Source organism: Polyodon spathula, chromosome 49 (genome assembly GCF_017654505.1).
Source record: "Polyodon spathula isolate WHYD16114869_AA chromosome 49, ASM1765450v1, whole genome shotgun sequence".
Classification (NCBI taxonomy): Eukaryota; Metazoa; Chordata; class Actinopteri; order Acipenseriformes; family Polyodontidae; genus Polyodon; species Polyodon spathula.
In genome coordinates this window covers 1,458,278-1,480,060 of record NC_054582.1, presented here as the reverse complement: position 1 = coordinate 1,480,060, position 21,783 = coordinate 1,458,278, and the positions used below count along the sequence as shown (strand labels likewise).

Genomic DNA, 21,783 nt, shown 5'->3' with positions numbered 1-21,783 from the left:
GATGTGACTGTTGTAATTTTCCCTGATCTCTGCATAATTCGTAATCAGCAGTAATACTTACGGGAGCATTTATAGAAGTTCTTAGAAACTTCAGTCGGTGAATCCTTGAACACATGTTTTATCTGTGCACTAATACCCACTCAAAAGCTGCAGAAGATTCGACTCGCGTAGTAAGTATTTTACAGCAGAGTGCTGCTGCTCCACTGTTACTATATTCCAATCTGTTAGACGTAGCAGAGTTATTCCAAAGACAAATAACCAAGGTAAGCAGAACGTAGGTATTATTATTATTATTATTATTATTATTATTATTATTATTATTATTATTATTATTATATGAAATGTTCACTGTAGTATCTTGTGTGCTGTTGCTAGCAGTGTGGTGTTTTAAAAGGTTAATGTTTACATTAATCATAGGAGGCGATTCTTCCCTGTAAATTGTGCATTGGGATTTTCAGTATCCTTTAGAAGGCTAAGTGCTAGAAAATCGTTTAAAAATATATATATAAACTTAAAAAGACAAAACAGACAAATTAGCTTTTTTTTTTTTTGCTTTTTTTTAACCAGCTAAGTCTGAAGGGTTGTTTAGACGCCAATAATGTACAAAACTGGCTGAAATACCAGCCTTGTAAGTGAAAAAAAAACTAAGTTTGAATCTCTTGTGTTGTGTGATGCTCCAGCACTGCCTTTACCGGATGGTGCTAAAGCCTGCGTGCAAAATCAACTGACACTAGGGCTTGGAATTGCTGTCAGTACTTTTGCCCAGTTCTTACAATGCTTGCTTGGCAATGTTTAGGTCCTGCCTTTGCCTGCCTGTACCTCTCTGGCAAATGTGATTTGTTATAAGTGCAAAGCGATGACTCGGAATGCAGCTGTGCAGAACGTGCTGTTATCTGGCTGCTACGAGGAAAACAATGTTTGCCTGAGAAACTGTTAACAAGGGGTGCAAAAACCCTATAACGTGCTGGTGCTTGACAGCGCTTTGAGCATTCAAGATCCTCCACGAATACACACCAACGCTGTGTCCGCTTTTATCTTGAAAATTGATATTTGTGTTTCACAGTAATTTTTTTAAAAAACTTTCCCGGGAACTATGAAATAAACAGCTATTGTTTTGGTCCCAGCAGATGGGGAAATACAATGTATGTGTGGCGTTTCTCACCATAGTTTAGAAACATGCCACAATTACACTGCACGTAAATACATTGAGCTCTGTACACGAAAACATGCCCATTATACACTATACACATAATCCCGTAGCATCAGTATGGCAATGCAGAGCCCAATTGAGTTTCTTTTACAGTTTCTGATATCCTGCCATAATGAAAGAACACTCGTCATTGCCAACTTCTCGGGGAAGTGGGCGGGGTTAGCTAGAATGTTAAAAAAAAAAAAAAAAGAAAAATTGACCTCATTCTGGAAGTTCGCAAAGGGGACTTCCAAGCTTCCGCTTACGCCTCTAATGGTGCAAAACATGCAGCGGAAAAGTAAGATGAAAACCCCTTTGTAATAATAACTGTCTACGGGTTTATAATTGCAGGGTTTAAACACTAAATCCTTTACGAACGCGCTCGCCTGTCTGCATCTCGACAGTAATTGATACATGATTTTTAAATGTGTGTTTTTATTACAGTAGGAGGCCTGGTACTAGCGATACTGGTGATTACTGTCTGTACTATGAATTATTACAGTACTGTATTCTCATGAAGTATGTAACACATTAAGCGTGTATATATAAACATACGGTGTATTATTATCAATGCATTCTTGCTGTACCCTTTTGTAAGTAAATAAACGTTTACGTGTTGCTTAGCCTTTTCAACACGGCAGACTTAGCAGCACACAATGTTACATACACTAAATCAAGGGAAGATTACTCAGTTTGACAACAGACAAGCAGTACTTAATACTGACACTGTATTGAGTTATTTTATTATAGACTTGCTGTAAGACAGTTAACGCTAACACATGCTTGGCGTTGGAAGTGAGATGTCAACAATTCTAGGGGAGGGGGGTTACCAAAAATGCAGGAAATTACCAAAAAACTTCAGAAACACTGTGTAGCTGTACTACTATAGATTCAAAGAAGAAAAAATACCACAGCACCGTTTTCTTGTAAAACCAGGTGACGACAGTGTAAGTTAAAATGACGTAGATTTTTGACATTTAATTCACAGGGTGTATTATTTATAGCCGCACTCGACAGAGCACGTTTTACTAAAGAATATATTTTTTTTTTTACTAAGAGGAAGGTACTGTGTTATATCACCTTAATTATATATACTTTAATTAGTGAATTACCATATGTTTAATATGTAACTAGTTATGTAGGCCTGTGTGTTTTAAAATATTTTATTATTGGTGTAATTACTTTTATATATTAGTGTACCGGTAATTAGTTTCTGTTTTAGTCAATACCAGGGGCCGTGCCCCCGGCATATATATATATATATATATATATATATATATATATATATATATATATATATATATATATATATATATTATGTTATTGAAGGGAAATGCCAATGGTACTTTTCAGAGATTGTACAAGCAGTGTGTAATGAATGTGAAATACAGTGATGCCATTTGAACAGAACATACTTATGAGTTTTTGGTTTGTATTTCATGAGTAGGCAGAAGATTTATTATTCATTGTGAGGAAATGTGTCAGGCTGCAAATGTGCTAACTGCAGATGTCTTTTGTACTCTTTGCAGAAACCTGGTTTGGTTGGGAAGATATCAGAGTGGAGAGCCATCGTTTCAAAGCGACAGCCAGACTCACTCACCTTTATATGCAGGTCGATTTCATTTAGTGTAACTCTCCCTGAAATGGCAGAAGAATCCACAGGTAGCTTGTTCAACGGGCTGTCATCTGCTCCCGATGAAAACGAGTACCCATCCGGTTTTCCACAGAATATTTGCGACGACGTGCCGCAGTTGAAATACCTGTGCAGCAGCTGCAATAATGTCTTGAATAAAGCGCACCAGACGCTATGTGGCCATCGGTACTGCCTGGCTTGCCTTAACTGGCTCATGCGGTGAGTACACCTTTTAATCTGATTTATTCTTGTCTATACATAAACTCAAATAAAGTCTTTCCCTCTCTCTCTCTCTCTCTCTCTCTAGAGAGCGAGCAAGAGAGAGAGAGAGAGAGAGAGAGAGTAAAATTAAACAAAAAATATCCTTATTGTTACACTCATATATAGGTGCTTTTAAAACTGGTCATGTCTTCTGCTCAGCAGTACCTTGGACAGCATGTTACTGGTTACGTTCTTGTTTGTTTGTTTTTTTCTTAGAAATAACAAGAATCCAGTCTGTAAGAAATGTAAAGAAGATGACCCCAGCACGGTCAGCGAAGAGAGCATTTTGACATCAGAGCACGTAGGTCCGGTGTATTCCGTGTTTGATATGTGCGGTACTTATGTTGTACACTTATATACAGTAGCTGTGCTGAGTAAAGCCAAGCAGTGCTGAAAATGTCAAGCAGAATCCCAATACTGGCAATTGAAAGTATCCGCATTTAATGCTTGTGCATGGGGGGGGGATACTGTATCACCTGTTATCAGCACTATAATAGAAAAGCAGTCATGAGAGAGCTAGGTGAAGCAGCAGGCTAATTCACTAGCTTTGAGTCCAATGCAGGTGACATGTAGAAATGAGGTCACATCACACAGCCAGCAAATAATCTGACGCTTTACCACACAATTGTCAGCCTCTGTTTGTTAGGGGCTCTGGACTGAATGACTGGCAGTTCAGGATACAAGGGAGAGAGGTTCTTATTTCTTACACTCAGTCTGTCCTTTAGTTCTAGCTGTTTTGCGACAAGTGCTTTGGTCTTTACATGTTATAATGCCCTTTTTTTTAAAAAAAAGGTAGTTAAGTGTGGATTCCTCTCTAGGGTTTAACCTCGGTTGGGTCATTCATTCAATCGGCTGTCAATGATGACTGAAGTTTGTTTATCCAAACTGTACCACTGTGTCGTTCTATCACACAGTAATGTGGAGGCGAGAGAGATCCCACTTGTCGTATCGTTATTGATAAACTTCTGTGGGCAGTCGGTAATAAAAGGTCATTGGCGTTCTTCCTACCTGCGTTACAGAGGCATGTGTGTGAAAAAGGTCAGAAAGATACGGGGTACTGATTGCACCTACTGGTAAAATGTCATTGTGGATTGCCATCTGTTCTCATGGGTGATTAAGCCACGTGCAGATTGTATGTCATGCTTATGCCAAAATAATGGATGTGCTCACAGTTCAGGGGAAGATTTCTTTGATAATAAGTTAGACCCTGTATTATAAAACAACAGTTCATTGTTTGTAGGTTGCTGGACGTTGTTTTTTTTTTTTTTTCTCTACTGTATAAGTAACAGATTCTGGGTTAACCCCTTTCTGTTTAAGCTAGTCGCAGTTGATGTGAATGTCCTATTGGGTAAACCCCCTTGTGCATTGGTTAATGGCTGTCTGTCTGTCTCATGGTGTTTTTTATTTCATTAGGAAATACAGAATGTACCGCAATCAATAATTTTTTGGTATGGTTAAATACTGGTAACACTAAATTCTTAGAAATAAGTTCCTGGGTTCGATCCTGTTGCTAGTCATTTAGCATGAATTAGTTCAATCTGTTTGCCTGTCCCACAAACTGGAAAAGGGACTGGGGTTGGGGAGACTCTTAATGGGTGTGTAGCAATACGGATGAGTGGGCTTCTCTATAGTGCTGTGCTGTACCTTCATGGATTTTTAAAGATAATGGACCAAAATGGACCATCTTGTGTTGCTATTGATGAAATTACAAGAGAAAATGTGGTGGATTTTGGTACAAGTGAAAACAGTGTATTTTTCCTATTAAAACCAATATGTCATTCTTAAAGCCAAGTTTATAGATGTAGAAAACACCCTTATTATAAAAATAAAAAAAACAGGTTATTCTTCCATATTGTCTGCGTGACCTGAAACCATAGGTAAAATACACACTGATAGCTTTGGGCAAGATTTTTTTAGCTGTAATATTAGTGGTAGGCGGAATCACTGGCTTAAAACAACATCCCCACCTTTGGAGGTGATTTTTATAAACACTAATGAAACTTTGTGATTCCTGTGATATTCAGTGCAGCTAATTTTCTGCTTTAGTTCTACAGTGATGCTGCGATCAACAAAGAGATCTCCGAGTTGAAGGTGCACTGTGCTAATCAGGGCTGCAACTGGAAAAACACACTGAAGCATTATGAGGTACGTTTCATGTGCAGATGCCTGTGTCTCTAATTCCTGTTCTGTTTGTAAGATAATGAGCCATGTTTTTGATGCAACTGCAAAGTTTTCCCCTCTGCTTTCTGAAATGAATATCAAACAACCCCCTGCTAGTTTTGTGATATTATATTCTTTCTTATTTTCCGTTGAGAAACAATGGGGACACATTTTACCCAGGCTGAACTTCATATTCCTAAGGCACCAATGGATTTATTTAACTTATTGCTTTTGTAACAAATTATAATATGATGATTTGATGGGCAATACAATCCTCACCCCTAGTCTTGCTGTGATTTTTGTTTCTATACTTTGTGCCAGTACTGTGTATGTATGTATGTATGTATGTAGTATGTATATATAGATATGTACTGTACTCTATATTAGGAGTTAAAACAAATGCTTTGTTTTTATGGTAATATTTGCAAAGCTTTAATTCCTGATTTCAGTCTGTTCTGATAGATTAAATACCGTTTGGAAAATAAGCATTACAATTTTACTGCATCATTTGGTAGAGGTAGGTTTGGTCTAATAGGGTAGGTTTATTATAGAATCGCTATTTAAACAGTAATACTTGCACAGTCAGAGTGCTACTAGTAAAAACAAGATATCCTAATTCCATACAGTGTTCAAAGGCAATAACAATCCTACGCTTTTACTTGTCCAGACAACTTCTCTGTTGAATTGAAAGATAACAATGATTGTATTTTTGGTTTTAATAGGATTTTCTGTAATCGGGAGCATACATAAAGCAGCATTAAATAAGCTGATCCACTGTTAGCTGTATGCAATATCTTTTTTATATATATATATATATATATATATATATATATATATATATATATATATATATATATATATATATATATATATATTTATTTATGTATAATTTCCCAGGACCACCAAAGTCAGTGTGATTATGAGTTAATCCCGTGCAACATTGGCTGTGGCCACATGGTTATTAGAAAGAAGCTGGCAAACCACCTTGAAAAGGGATGTGCAAACAACATGGTGGTCTGCAAGAAGTGCACTCGAAAAATAAGACAAGCAGAATTTCAGGTGAGAAGGGTTTGTACTGTATTTTTTTTTTTTTTAGCACTGTTTTGCATGAAATCGGTTTTGAAAATCAAGGATTTAACCCTCCGTCTATATTGTTACCATGTGTAGTAACTGCGCACTAGTGTTATTTAATGACCTTTGCCAATGTTTGTAAAGTTAAATCTGGTATTTAAATGTGATGCTGCTATAACAATCTGCTGAGCTATCTTGACAAATGAATTGACAGAAAAGGCACAGTAATTGTTAGGTAGTTTCTGGCAGTTCAGAATTACATTTTCTGTGTCTTTAAGTAACTAGTCTTGAACAGCATCGAGTGCCGCTCAGAAATGTTGCCCATTGATAAAAATGCATTATGAAAAAAATGATTACCGGCCTCTACTATATATATATATATATTATTGCATTAATGTCTATAAATAGTTTAGTCAGCTCAGTTCTTTCTATGTTGTAGGTTTGCCATCTCTTTGTGCTTTACTATGGTGATAAAAATACTTTTTGGGAAATAGTGAAAGGGGCTGTCCCTAGCTGCTTCCCCTGACATCTGTGTTTAAAGGGAAGACCCCAGTAATAGTTCATGACATGAAACTTAGTCAGAATAAGACTTTTTAGTTTTGACTTCAGATTTTGGCAAAAACCATTTTAAGGCAGGAAGGAAATCCCAATATGGCAGGTGGATGTGGTCACGTCGTTGATAATATATTTGTTTTAAAACGTATAGCTTCACATTTAAAAGGGTATGAATATTTATTTAAAAGCGACACTTTAAATACAGTAATACCAACAACGTTTTGGCACAACATTTCAACTGACAAGTTTTGCAGGTCTAGGAAATTGTAAACCACTGTTTCCATTCGAAACTGCAGACCTGTAAACAGATCATGTGGACGCATATATATATATATATATATATATATATATATATATATATATATATATATATATATATATAGATGGAAATAAGACTCCCGTTGCATAGCAGTTTGATCCATTCCTGGTTTTATTAGGAGTTTAATAAGACACACTGAGCTTGTTACCTATACAATGTGGCTAATCAAGCTCATAGTAAAACCTGGAATGGGTCAAACTGCTATGCAGTAGGAGTCTTATTTCCATCCCTTATATATATATATATATATATATATATATATATATATATATATATATATATATATATATATATATATATATACATACACACACACGCACACACACTCGGATTACTTCATTCGTTTCCCAGTGTTCTCTTTCTGTAAGGTTGCTCAATGCTGAAATCAGTTCATACACCCCTGTGTCAGGTTATTGACGGTTTTGCAACAGTTATTTAATAAAACAATCATGCCATAAAAATGCTGTGTTTTATATACTGTAAATGTATTCTATTCCTGCCCATTTATTCTATTTCCGCCCATTCTATTCCTCTGTAACGTTGCTGTCTGTCACCTGTCTCTGATTTTGAGGCACAGCCTTGATTTTTTGTTCCCCTGGAGCGTTCTCAGATAGACATTTCATTCGATAGATAGCTGGCTTGCTCGTAAATCAACCGCGACGAAGTGATAAGGCATCCAAATGAAAATACAGTGGCGCTTATCTTCAGATAAAATATACCAGTGTAAATCCTAACCCAGCGTGTATAGATTTGTGCGATAAGGAAATGATTAGTGAATCTCTCAGTTTGGAAAATCTTGGTGGATTGTCGAATTGAGCCTCTCTAGAGAGCTAGAGTCGTTTACATATGTCAGCTCAATGCCAACTCCAACACCTCATACCTTTGAAGTGCTAACCTGTTAATCAGCTTCATGTAGAGTTTACCACCTAATATTGCTGTGGTAAATTAACATGTTTAGCACATCTAACTTAGTGAAAACAATTTAACACCTTTCTCAAAGAAATGTTAAAGGAACTTTTGTCATACTAAATATATTAAAAAAAGCAAAAACAGCCACTATTGATTCCATCTAAATATTAATAAGTTCTGTATTATCATGGCAATCTATCACTTTTCAGTTAGGACACTTGCTGATATTTTTCATAAAGAATTTAGGTGCTCAGTATACATGACTAAATTACTAGTCTAAGCGAAGGTTGGAAATTCCACTCTGATTGTTCTACATTTGTTTGTTTGTTTGCACCATTTTGGATCATGCTATATATATATATTTATTTGGTTGAATTTTGAGTCTGTGCATAAGTGGCCGATTTACATGCTGACAGTTGATCCAAAATGACGGCCACAAAAACTAGGGCTAGGGCTCACCTAACCTCCCCTTTCTATGAGCCTTGATTGGCACAGGCCCAGGAATGGACTTCTAAAACAAACTCTTGGCTCTGCCACTGTGGTACCGGGACTGAAGTTACGCTTTTCATCCACAGAAACACACATGCGAGAGCAGCCCCGTTAAGGAAAGAAAGCCAACCAAAGCAGAGACAAAAGAAAAGGTAAACAAGTTATTACGCGTTGCCTTCAAGCTAATCTGGGCATGAAGGCGATGCGGAGGGATTATGTGATAGCCTTCTATAATAATTACAAAATAATAATTACAAAATAGATATATTCCATCTGTGGAATTTCAACTAACAGAAGGTCTCAGTAATAAAGGTTTTTTCCTTAATAAGGAAAAAGTAAATGATTCCACTTTAAGCAACTTTAAATCCTAATGTATATATTTTGTTGCTGGCCTTTAAAAACCTTCCTTGAGATGAAAGTTATCTGTATATAGCATCAACGCTATTGTTCCTGATTATTATTATTTTTTTTTTTTTACCGTTTGACTGAAATCCAGCTCTGAAACATTGGTTAACCAACACAAGTGTTCCAGTTCCTTCTTGTGAAAGTACATTAACGACCACGCTTGTTGTCTTTAGAATCGGCAGCTCACGAACATGAAGAACAAGGACCTGTGTCGCTTTGCTGAAGTCGGTTGTACATTTAAGGTAATATAATAGTGATTCCAAAAACATTGTGTGTGTGTTGATTTTTTCATTGGATGTCCCTATAATACAGTGTGGGGAAAATGCGTGCACTAGTAGTTTAATCCACTCACCTAAAAATAAGTCATTTTGCTGGATGCCTGCAGTAAGTATAGCTCTTTCAGCCCTTATGCTACATATCGTTTCATATTGCTCACTACAGTCAGTACTGCAGTAACGTTTTTGCTTTTAATTTTCTTTTACAGGGGAGTAAAGAGAAAATCAAGGATCACGAACACTCTGCGCTTGTGCTTCACATGGGGCTCCTGCTCCAGGTGTTTGACAATATAAAAACGTCCTTGCTGTCCGATCTTGACAGCGAGGATGTAAAGGAGGCCCAGGTTTCAGCAATGCAGGTTAAAATGAAACGGCTGGAGGACACTCTGCACTCCCTGCAGATCCAGGGAGCCGTGGAGGTGAACGGGGAAGACCTGGAGGTGGACAGCTACACAGAGCCTTCGGTTTTCCACGGAGACCAGAACCAAGGGCAGGAGCTGGAAGAATGCAGGAAGAAGCTTGCCGAGCTTGAGCAAAAAATCCAAGTGTATGAGAATATCGTCACGGTCCTCAACAGAGAGGTGGAAAAAACCCAGTTGACGTTGGTTGCATCTGAGTGTCAGAATAGAAACGACCAAGAATCCATTAAAGATTTGGAGCTTAAGGTAACTAATCCTTGTAACTGTATCTGTTTTACATTCAAACTTCTACAATGCAGTTTAGTAAATACTGTGTCCTTTCTAATCAAAGCCCCGGGGGTCATAAATTGGTTATCATTAATTGATATAGAAAAGTTTAAGTTAATAAGTGGTTTAAAAATGGCTGAAATTACTTTGGGTCAAAAATGGTGAGCGTGCTATGAATCTTTGATTGCAGTTCTCCAAAGAGACTATCTAATTGGAGAAATGTTACAACGATCATGTCCATGGCATGTGTTACGACCTTTTTAAAACAGGTAAACATTGATTTCATATCTGTTTTTCTCAAGGCTGATTTTCTGAAGTGATGGGAGCGTATTAGCCTTGTGCTGTGCACTGATATGCTTCTAGACCTCAGCAAGCATGGCAAATAAAGGTCTAAGCTGACACAGTAATGATTGAGAACACACATAACAGGATACTACGCATGTGAGAAAAGAAACATGAAGGAGATGTAGACCATACTCCTGCCCAATTTGATGTAGTCTGATCTAGAGCTTCTCTGACCTTTCCAAAGAACAAGCAGAGCAATTAAACCTATGTAGCTTAGTAGCCATTAACCTTAGCTTTATGATGTATTTGGAATTGAAGTTCTGTTTTAGAACCGCAAGGAGAGATGCTCCTAAATGATAATCTTCCTAGGTTTATTTTAGCCTTCCTACCAAGCTTAAATGTCAGTTCAGAGGGTGGGATAAAACTTAATCGTGCAGCACTGGAGTCAGCAGTTTAGTCTCCTGCGCTTTTTATTTTTTATTTAGTATTTATTTATTTATTTATTTATTTTACTTGTACGACTGCTGCTGCCAGCAGCATAGACTACTGGAAAATAAACGCATAGTTTAGGCTGGAGTTGGCAGTGTTGTTTCTGTCCTCTGCCAGCAGGCAGCCAGCGAAAAGAAGCAGCAACTTAGGGAAATATTACCATGAGATGCAATATTCTTGGAAAACTGGATGTTTGACAAAAACTTCTTAATGTCACTTTGTGCTTTTCACATCGGTTTTCTGTGTGTTATCCTTTTAATGTTGTGTGTTTGTGTATCGATTTATTTATTTATTTTACTGTTCAATCTTGTTTTATTGGCCTTTTTTTTTTTACTTTTTTGAGATGCTGTGAAAGGCACTGTATAACGGAGGTGAAAGGTAACATTGTCATGATATGAGTGAAACGAAGAAGGCTGTCTAGTGCCAGCCCTAGACAAGTTAAAAACAGCTCAAAGCCAGGTAAAGGCAGATTTAGAGAAAAACAGTGAGAACTCAGCAGGGGAGCAACAGAACCCAGAACCACTCTGAGTGATTGCGAAGTTGGAAGGGAAATGAAGTGACATTTCAAGCTGCTTGCTGTACCCTTTCTAAGTATTAAGAACAAACCCCACCCCAGAGATGTGAGCTGAGCAGCGTGCGTTCGTCTCTGTATCTGCACAGCGTTGTCGCCCCAGCTCTGGAATGATTGAGTTCTGTGCTTTCAGGTGATGGAGCTGCAGCGGCAGCAAGCTCTGAAGGACATTGCCATCAATTCCCTCCACCTGCGCATCGCTTCTCTGGAGCTGGCCACGTTTGACGGGACATTTATCTGGAAAATCTCCGAACTGAGCAGAAAAATGCAGGAAGCAGCGGCTGGAAGAGGGAGCAGCTTGTATTCTCCAGGTAACTCGCCTGGTTTCCCATCGACCGTTCGATCAGAAGTGCCAGTATACTGAAACGATTACATTAAGGCCCCTAGGGGAATGTTTTTTTCTTTTTTGGTTCACAATAGTTCATATTAACCCATTAGGTCTTTGTAATTTTTCAGAGCATTTTTAACTGACGTCTAGCTGTTACTTTCATTTTCTCTCTGATGATAACTTACTCTCATTTTGTGACGTCTAGAATGTGATGTATCAATGTGTCTTTTCAGCTTTCTACACAGGCAAATATGGCTACAAGGTGTGCATGAGGTTATATTTGAATGGAGATGGAGGAGGCAAAGGAACGCATATCTCCCTGTTCTTTGTGGTTATGAGGGGCGAATATGATGCTCTTCTTTTGTGGCCTTTTAAGTACAAGGTAAGACTGACCCCTGATTCCTTAATGTCAAATTCCCTGTATAACATACATGCAATCTTATAATACAAACATATTCTCAAATATATAACGTTAACATTAATACATTTATAAATCTAAGCCCACAACCCATACCCATATCTTCAATGAATATTATTACATAACAGAAATAGTATGATAGCAAATGTTACAACATTTTTTCAAAGTCACTGTAGTAAGCTGACAGTAATATCATGTCTGTTTTTCATAATTAATTCATAAAATGGCCCCCACATTTTAAGAAAGTAATTTTCCTTTCTCTGTCTGGTGGAACCTCTCCAGCTGTAATGCACGTAGCATTAGATGTTTCCATTCTGTAAAAGTTGGACATTTCTGTCCTTTTCAGTATTTAAGGATTCGCTTTTTTAGTATCAAAGAACAATTGCTTAAGACAATATTAACATAATGTATATTCAGCGGCATCCCACAAGATGTTACTCCCACTAAAACGCGGCAGCTAGGTATCACTTTGCTGCTTGCTATTTTCTGCCTGCTATTGAACAAAAATAGTTATCCGTACCGGGAACTGCACTGTTACATATAATACACAGCAGTATCTTTAATTGTTCAAATCGTCATTTAGAAGCTTTTGGGATTCAGATGACTATAAACTTTGCATCGTTCAGTCTCTGAAACTCGCTTTCTTTTTTTAATAGTCTCACTTAATATAAACCAGACCATCTGTTATCATGTAGAATCTAACAGGCTGTATTTTTAAAAGGACCGTCGTGAAAAGAATCTGGCGCTATTGCAGTCTTGCATGCTGACTTTCTGTCCTTGGCTGAGGATACAGTGTACAGTATGTCGGTGCAGAAAGCATTGTTGGTGTGGAATGCAGACATTTCTAACAAGAAATGCAAGCTTGAAAGAGCTCGGTCAGGCCAGAATTTACAGAGGGCACTTTGATGGAATGCTTCCAATAAAAACGATGCAAGGTTTCTATGGAACTGAATCCTGCTCTTTCTACTTCTAGTGCCTTACCTGTTACTCAATAAGATGATCCTCGGATAAGCTGAAACATAACCTCATTAAGGATGACCAGGATAGAACCGCAGCGGTGCACATTTACATGGTGCAAAGCATACAGGGGTTTCGACAGAAAATAATAACCCCCCTGCCATATGCAGCACACACTTTTGTCACATAGTAGGGATTCCGTTGTTTGAAAGGAACATGCGTTTGCAGTATTCATAACACTAGGATAACAAAACCACAGAGATTTTTTAGAGATAATAATAATAGTATTGTTTTTCTTTAGGTGACCTTTTTCCTGATGGACCAGAATCACAGAGAGCATGTGATCGATGCCTTTCGCCCCGACCTTAGCTCCACATCATTTCAGAGACCAGTGAAGGAAATGAATGTGGCCAGTGGCTGCCCTCTCTTCTTCCCTCTCTCCAGGTTGCACTCCCCTAAACATGCGTATTGCAAAGACGACACTTTGTTTGTTAAGTGCATTGTAGATGTGACACCGTGAGCTTTTCAGGCTTACCTGTAGCTTGCTTTGAAATGCCGGTGTAATTTTGCAATATGGTTGTGTATATAAAGGCCCACGGCATGAGGTTATCTGGATACAGCCACTTGCCTTCTCTCATGTTATTGCTTACATAGAAAAGGGCTGCCCAGAAGGATTAACTCCCTTCTATATTTGCAATCCAAAATGCTCTATAATTGTTATCACTTGAGAAATGTGGCTATGTATGTACATTTACTATTGTGTAAAAACATCTGAATCTAATGTCAAATGAAGAACACGTATTTCAATTGAAAACAAATTGATATAAACATATAGAGTATGTACTGTATATACCAACATGTCTTTGGTAACTGGTAATAATAGCAACACAAATTGCAGTGTAGATGTGTATGAAAGCAATAATGGACATATTTATTTTTTTAATCACATACTGTTCATGAGTATTTCATATTTATTAGCTTTTGAAACAGTGTGTTGACTTTGCAATAAATACAACTGACAAGATATGTTTTTTATATCCGTACATTTGGGTGAACTGTAGCTAAACAAACACTGACCTTATTTCTAGCATGGTAAGGGTTACTGTACCGTGTATGAATGAACAAGTGTAGCAAATGTCTCACTTAGATGAAAGCTGAACAGTTTGTTAAGGAATATCCTATCCCATGAGGTATGTGTGTGTGTGTGTGTGTGTGTGTGTGTGTGTGTGTGTGTGTGTGTGTGTGTATATACACACACACACACACACACACACACACACACAAGTAGAATAAATATTTGTATCAAATGTTTTTTTATTTTATTTTTAGCAACAAAGTACATGATGTAGGATGGCATCGTCTCTAATTTTACTAACAGCAGTGAACCAAATAACATGCCTTACAAATGCTGTCCGTTTGCATGCCTTACTCTCAGATAGTCTGCTACTATTCCTGTTCCTAGGTCAAGTCACTGACATCAAAGACTGTCGGTCATTTGAAGATGAAGCTGGTTGGTTCGTGAGAGAAAAGCTCTGAAGCTGTAGGGACAATTTGACCAGCTAAAATTACCAAGAAAGCGTAAGACTAGGTGAAACCAGCGATTTATTACAATGTGTTTTCTGAGATCCTGAACATGTTGGTCCTGTTCCAACTCAAAAGTTGGGACAGTCAATCTTTATTTAACTTCTGGGTACACTCTGGGGGCCAATGCAGTCATACTGTCAATGTTTTTTTTTTTTTTTTTATGATAATCTTGCGAGCTCCAGTACTATCGCTCCTAGTTTGCTGTTATTTTGTAAGATCTGATACCCAGTCACTGCTGGCATTCCTGCAGCATTACGGCTTGTCACAGCTGAACTCCTGCTCCTAAAACACAGATTAGAAAGCCATTTTCTTTGCATTTGCTGAACGAATAATGGTTGGTCCGTGGGATTACGTTTTAGCTTTCCTGCTGATTCAGCCAAAAAGCTTTTCTAAACGTGGAACTTGAATAGCAAATCAAGGCTTTCACACACACTTCTGTACTACCTGCCTGTATGACTGAAAAAATAGTTTTTGTGTTTACAGATGTGCAAATGACTTTAAGCACAAGTGACTGCTGCACAAAAAGGTTCTGTAACATGTACCCACCCGAAACACCACAGCCAGCAAAACAAACACCGGGGCTTGAATTTATATTAATTGACTCCTTTTTGAAAGGAGAAATTAACCTGTTAGTAATATAATTCAAGGTCAGTTAAGCACATGCATGTTCATTTTGCAACATTAATGTGAATTTCTTTAAAAAAAAAAAATAATAATTAGACACTGCTGTTTTCAAAATATGTTCATAATGGGATATGTGGCGATGTATATACCCACAATTAAATGTCAATATACGCCATCAGATGAAAAATGACCAAGCAGGAGCAAGTGGATTATTTTTAATTAGTTTTTCGCTCCAGTGACAAGATTTATCATTTTTATTATATGACCGGCCTTGCATGTGTTATATACTGAAATTTAAGCATTTTTATACCAGTCACATTGCCTTTATTTCACAGGTCAATTATGCACGGTGGCTTATTGATTTCTGCTGCCAAACTGTATTATTGTTACATTAATTCACCTGAAATGCGCTAATATTCTACAATATTGTACTTTGAAATTTGATTATGATAAGTAATGTTCTAAAGCCTGGAAATGTTTTTTTTTTTTTTTTTTTTTTTTTAATTATTTATTATTCTTATTATTATCTCCTGGTCAGTTGTTCTTCCTGATCATTGGCTTGGGGGTTTGTGATCAGTAATTGATTTTGAACAATAAGAATATTTAGAATACTGTACATTTCCTATATATAGAAGGTTTAAAGATTACAATGGACTTCATTGGAAAGGATATGTTTCATATCAGTGTATATATTCTAACGCAATTAAATCCATAAATATGTGTACACATTTAATATTAAAATATTTTTGATGATATGCTTAAATTGTTCATAAGTATAATTTAGGCCTTTCTAACACAGTTACACTGTAATACACGTTTTATGTGCATGAATTCTGTATGCATTGTAGGTAGGAGTACTCCTAAAGTACAATTGTACTTTAAAAAGTTTGCGATTCTGTTGAGGGGTTCTGTTGGTCCAATATTGAGTTACAGCATTATCATTTTTCTTCATATCTAGGGTTGCCGTATGACTCCATGTACACCAGTACAGTTTGGGACTTTTCAACCTGCATCGCAATGCATTCTGGTACATTTAGCTGCCTGAGGTACCTTTTCATAGCAGGACTACATGTACCAGAATGCATTGGGGTGTGAGCTGAAAAGCCTGAACTGTCCCAAACTATCCTAGTATACCCAGAGTCATATGGTAACCCTAGATATAGCAGACCTGCTTGTCGTTGAACAGACTTTCTTGTTTCATTCTGTGTTGGTAGAGTAGGCTGGGCCAGTTGAAAGGTCACATGGTTTGAATGGCATGAGGATTGCTCAAAGCATTTAAAAGCAGGTAAAGACACTTATAGAGCATCATAATAACAACTCAGTGTCAGATCACCACAACCACTCAGAAACAAGTGCAAGCATCATAAAAAAACGAGGGAAAGGTGGAACACATAAATAACAAGACATATGAAGAGGCTTGCTCGTTCAACACCAAACCAGCAGAATTTGTATTTATTTATTTATTCATTCCTTAACCAGGAAAAAAACATTGAGACCGAGGTCTCTTTTACAAGAGTGTCCCGGCACAATAACCAGAAACAGACAGCAGTAATTTCACATCCCTAAAAAAACATCATTCTAAAAGACAATCACATCATACATTCGATCTGGGATCACAAACATGTCCACTTTGCTAATTCTTGGAACCTACTCATTAAAATAAATATGATCTTAGTCATTGTTCTTCGTTTAGCTGAAACATTTGGTTTATTTATCTGATGCATAATCGTATCCCGGATACTCTTGTTGAGACTATTCCAAAAGGGAGGTGTAGCTAAATGCTGATGGGCCAACCCAGGACCTTCTTACAGTATTATCACAGAATAATGCCTGGGCAGTTTTACTATAGCAGCAGAAAGTGCTACTGCCCCTTTAAAAAAGAAAAAAAAAAACACAAAGTGTATTAAAACACTGCAGCTATGTAATTTAAAAATGAAAATGCCTTATATAAATATTATTTCCATCACATGATTAACCAAATCACCCTCAGCACATTTCCCTTCATGGCTTCTCAATTGGCAGAAAATTATTGGTTTGCTGCAAATGCGCTGTTTTAAAAAAAAAAAAAAAAAAAAAAACAGTGGAAATTTCCAGATATTGAAAAACTAATTTTAAAAAGTGGATTTTAATTAATCAACGCACTCGTGCGTGTGATACATACTACACCCTAAAGCCTTTGCACAGACATGAAAATTGCCTGGTATTCTACTACAATGCAACATTATCCCTTAACAATGTTTCTAGATTGCAAGAGTTTCATTATAGAGAACGTAAAGTTGGTGTAAAAGATGAGTCCTATCGCCTAGCAGTTATTCCTGCATTGGCTTTCTGGGTTGTTTATTTCTACTTGTAAACCGTTAGATTTTGTTTTCCTTTCATGTGCAAACCTTGAACTGGAGCAAAAACTTGATCTATAATGTTTCAACTTTTGCAGCATGTACTGTACATTTGTTTTCAATTGAATACATCATTCAGCCTCCTCAGTCAATACAAGAGGAAATCAAAACGTAGAACAAATGCTGATAACCCTGATCAGAGGATGAGATTACAACAACACAGCCGATGGGCAAAACTACTCTTAAATTTCATTTGTTAAATGATGGTGTGCAGTGATGAAGCAGAACTCAAATATTAAATGTCACATCCCTTTAAGAGATGTTCTTTTTTTTTTTAAATGCAGTGTATTACTGTTACCAACAATTAACTCAAAGATTACATTGTAGCTTCTGTAGTTTCAAATGTCTTTTTTGGCCGTTAAGTCTTTATGATATTTACAATTACTGTTGGTGGTTCTGAGTTCTGTTGCTCAGATATTGCATCTGAATAACTTTGCTGTCTCAGAATCTCAGTATTACCTTTGACTGCAGAACTCGTTGGCTGTAGTCATGTGATTTCTTTGAATTCAGAAAATTCTAAAAAAGAGCTTTTTCAGGCACAGATAATATATTGGAATCTGATACTGTGATATATATGTTTTCACAGTCTGTAAGTCATTGTAGGCAATAATGTTTATATCTATCTATCAAAATATATATCTATCTATATATATATATATATATATGAAGTTTTTAAACATTCTAAGCAGATAATTAGAGAAGTCCAGGGCTGGAGTGCTTTCAACACTACAGAGCCTGTTGGCTCCAGGCATCTCTTATTTAATGATGCCTTTGTAATATTGGATTGATGTCTGTATGTGTGAAAGCACACATTCAAAATGTGTATAAAGTGCATCGGTTAGGAGCTATAAATATCAAAATGAATGGGAAGGGTTCATAATGTAATGTTTGCTGTTCATTAATATGTAACTGCTTGATCTTTATCCCAATGCACGTCTTTGATTTCATACCTATTTTTGGATTCAGTGACATTTAAAGCTGTTTTTCAGGGTCATGGCTGGTGTGGATACATTTAGTTATTTTCTTTCACCTGCAGCGCTCAGCGCCCCCCCCCCCCCCCCCCCCCCGATACTGAGTCAGGCATTTCCAGGCTCTATCGCTCTATCACACCACCAAGCAGTGTGTTACGTTGACAACTGCAAGATTTTTTTCCCCCAAAAGTAACTTCTTTCTTCTTCTTTCTTACACATTGCTGCTTCACGTTTTGGATTGCGTCAATGCTCATCCTGACTCAGATACTGGGAAACAGCTTTATTCCATTCCATTGGTCGTACTGGGAATGCTCCATGTTATATGATCATGAAACACGCGTGGGACACCTGTGGCATTTTGCAATTAAAATGATATTGTTCTGAAATATAATTTTCAATCTAGAGAACCAAGTTGCAGGATAGCATCCTTTAATCTTTACTGATTTTTATTAATATACAACAAGCATAAGAAATGGAAGAGTTGCAATTGGGTTTTAAACCCCTGGGCCAAACTTTCAAATTTGTGTTCAGGCTGTTAACAGTCGATACTCCCCAGCTAACTGCAGAACTGGAATTGAATCTGGGTATGGTGATTGCTTGAGCAGCTAACCCTTAGCGTTAATAGCTGCTGTGAATGTACTGCTGGTCTTTGCTTGCCAATTGTGTTAGATTTATACACCTTCATTTAAAATCGCTTATTCTCTAATAAAGATAATCACCTTATAGTGTTGGTGCAATCAACAACCAAATTATTTCTCGAATATCAGATAATAACCTGCATTGAAAACACTGAGAGCACATAATATAATATAATATATGCTGTGAGAAAAATGCATCAATTAAAAGTCAAATAAATCATACTTTTTCATTATACTTTACCATTTTTTCAAGCATCTTTCCTCCTGTTTAACTTTGCAGAGTTTTTGAAAGCTTTGTTTTAAATGCATTGCAAGCAAATGCAAGTGATGGTGGAGGTAGTGTTTATCACTCCACTGTTTTTTGTAAAACCGTTGAACACTCAGAAATCTGCATAGGAATTAAAACCTATGTAATAATCTTAAAGCACAATTTTGTTTTAAAATGGCTTATAAGATCATGTGTCTAGGCCCACAGCTGACCTTCCCTTCTAAGACTATAACCGAATACTTACGTTTGTAAATGCTTTTATGTACTGTGTTTACAAAATAAAAGAATGTAGAAACGATAGAATACTTTAAATTCTTAAATATACCTTAGAAATACATTTATAATTTAAACTAGAAAGATATTCCCAGTTGTTTCTACTACAGATTTACAAATATAGAAAGATCTGTTATAGTAATAACACAAGGATAATTACTTATATTTTGCATCTGTCTACTATCGAATAAGACCCAACAGCAAAAATAGTTACACATCACATAATAATAATAATAATAATAAATAATAAGAAGAAGAAGAAGAAGAAGAAGAAGAAGAAGAAGAAGAAGAAGAAGAAGAAGAAGAAGAAGAAGAAGAAGAATGTTTTAACAAAGTACATAGTGTAACATTATGCATAGCTTGTGGGTTGCTTAACTGCAGATTTTGTAATCAGAAAAATAATTCGTTTCAGTATCTTTGGCAGATTTGCACAAACGTGTTAATTCTGCGTGACGTTCCTTCCCACTATACAGTAGGGTTCAAACAAGTTTCTGACTTCCTGGAACAAGATGGGACTGTGTTAATTACATAAGCAACGTAAATGATTCGCGGGAAAAAGCAAAAAAATGGCGACGTGCACAATCTGACTGATTTTGATATATCGGCGACTCTTCGCTCAGCGTTCAAGTACAGTGAGTGAGCTGGGTATATATAAAAGAGATTTGTCTGAAATATTCTGCATCAGAGGTCAAGACAGAGCGTAAACGGTAAGCAAAGCCAGTTTAAGAAAGGGTGATGTTCGGGTTTTTGCGAGGGGGGCGGTGGGTTACATTGCAAAATCTTGATTTCCTTTCCTTGCAAAGCTTTATTTTAATCTATTTAACTTTGTTGTGTTTTTTTTTTTTTTTTTATTTTTTTTTTTTATATGCACATTAAAAATATGTTTCTACTTTTAGTGTTCTTGTTTTCCTTGGCCCAATGTCAACAGCTTGTGTTAAAACAAGTTACTTATCTCTGTCTCTATCCTTCCAAGTACGTTTGAATTCAGGTAGATGTTCTTTTTTGCAAAACTGTCGATGACACATCGATTCATGGACCTTTTTTTTTTTTTTTTTTTTTAAATAAAACGGGTGAGCTGTTTAAGGATAACGTGTTTTCATTTTAGCTGTAGTTTTTTTTTTTTAAAAGTTAACTTGGCCGTGTTAAAAAACAAAACAAAAAAAAACAAAAAAACATTGCGCATTTTTAGTTTAAAAAGAAGGCTACTGATCTTCCTGGTAATGATGCATATTCTGTCAACTGAGTTTTTTTTTAAATTGGTTTGTTTTTTTTTAAAGCTCTGTCTGAAGTTGAAAAAAGACAACGCATTGATCCTATTGCATTAAGTGGTATGGCTAACAACGTACAGATTAACCAAAATAAATAAATAAAAAACATCGGTATTTTTATTTTCGTTTATAGGGTGCTTGTGTTACTGTAATGGTAAAACGATTCATACAGTTCCTTAAAATAGAGGGTATTTTAATATAGTGTGCACTTGCTGGACGGGGGGTTATGGGGAAATGTATGCGTTTCATAACTTGTCTATAAAACCAAAGATGACTAGAACTGTAAATTTGTGATTTGTTTTTGCAATGACTGTTTCAAAAGCTCCTGAGCGAAGAGAAGGGGGCGTGGCTCTTGCTGACAGGAGCAGGGCGAGTTTAGTCACAGTAACGGGACTGGGGACTGGAGCAGATACCAAAAAAATAAAAAATAAAAAAAAAATCCAAAAACGGTAGATGCATCCCATGCACAACATCATTAATTATTATTCCATTCACATTTTCATGCCAGATAATATTCAGAATTGTCGAATCAGGGATTATGTTTCAAAATTGACGCTTTTTATTTACCCAGGACGGCCCTCGTTAAGATTTATATTTCAGTGCTTGCTTTGAGTAGTCATAGTTTCTGTATGAGTAATTCAACGTTTACTTAAACGTTTAAAAAGTACTATGCATTTAGACAATGTTTGAGGTTGTGGTTGTCAGATGATTCACCAGCTCGCACATTTAAGGAGTCGGGACACTGAAACATGAAGGTGGAG

General features: G+C 36.7%; 1 protein-coding gene across 3 annotated transcripts; it reads left to right on the top strand.

The window, feature by feature from the left end:
• The first annotated feature begins 1,419 nt into the window (after positions 1 to 1,419).
• LOC121306720 (TNF receptor-associated factor 1-like) lies at positions 1,420 to 14,214 on the top strand. Of its 3 annotated transcripts, none has more exons than XM_041238610.1 (11): positions 1,420 to 1,487; positions 2,719 to 3,041; positions 3,300 to 3,384; positions 5,130 to 5,228; positions 6,141 to 6,302; positions 8,673 to 8,738; positions 9,165 to 9,233; positions 9,476 to 9,931; positions 11,431 to 11,608; positions 11,859 to 12,007; positions 13,302 to 14,214. In XM_041238610.1, exons 2-11 carry the CDS (start codon positions 2,833 to 2,835, stop codon positions 13,518 to 13,520), a joined length of 1,692 nt encoding a protein of 563 aa, XP_041094544.1. In that variant the 5' UTR covers positions 1,420 to 1,487; positions 2,719 to 2,832; the 3' UTR covers positions 13,521 to 14,214. The 3 variants fall into 3 exon arrangements, with proteins under 3 accessions (XP_041094544.1, XP_041094543.1, XP_041094545.1); XM_041238609.1 differs by lacking the exon at positions 1,420 to 1,487 and adding an exon at positions 1,861 to 2,136; XM_041238611.1 differs by lacking the exon at positions 1,420 to 1,487 and adding an exon at positions 2,193 to 2,252.
• The last annotated feature ends 7,569 nt before the right edge of the window (positions 14,215 to 21,783 follow it).

Coding starts and splice junctions, on each gene's coding strand:
- LOC121306720 (XM_041238610.1), top strand. CDS start 2,833: ATGGCAGAAGAATCCACAGGTAGCTTGTTCAACGGGCTGTCATCTGCT. Junction 6,303..8,672: donor TAAGACAAGCAGAATTTCAG/GTGAGAAGGGTT, acceptor TTTCATCCACAG/AAACACACATGCGAGAGCAG. Junction 12,008..13,301: donor TGTGGCCTTTTAAGTACAAG/GTAAGACTGACC, acceptor GTTTTTCTTTAG/GTGACCTTTTTCCTGATGGA.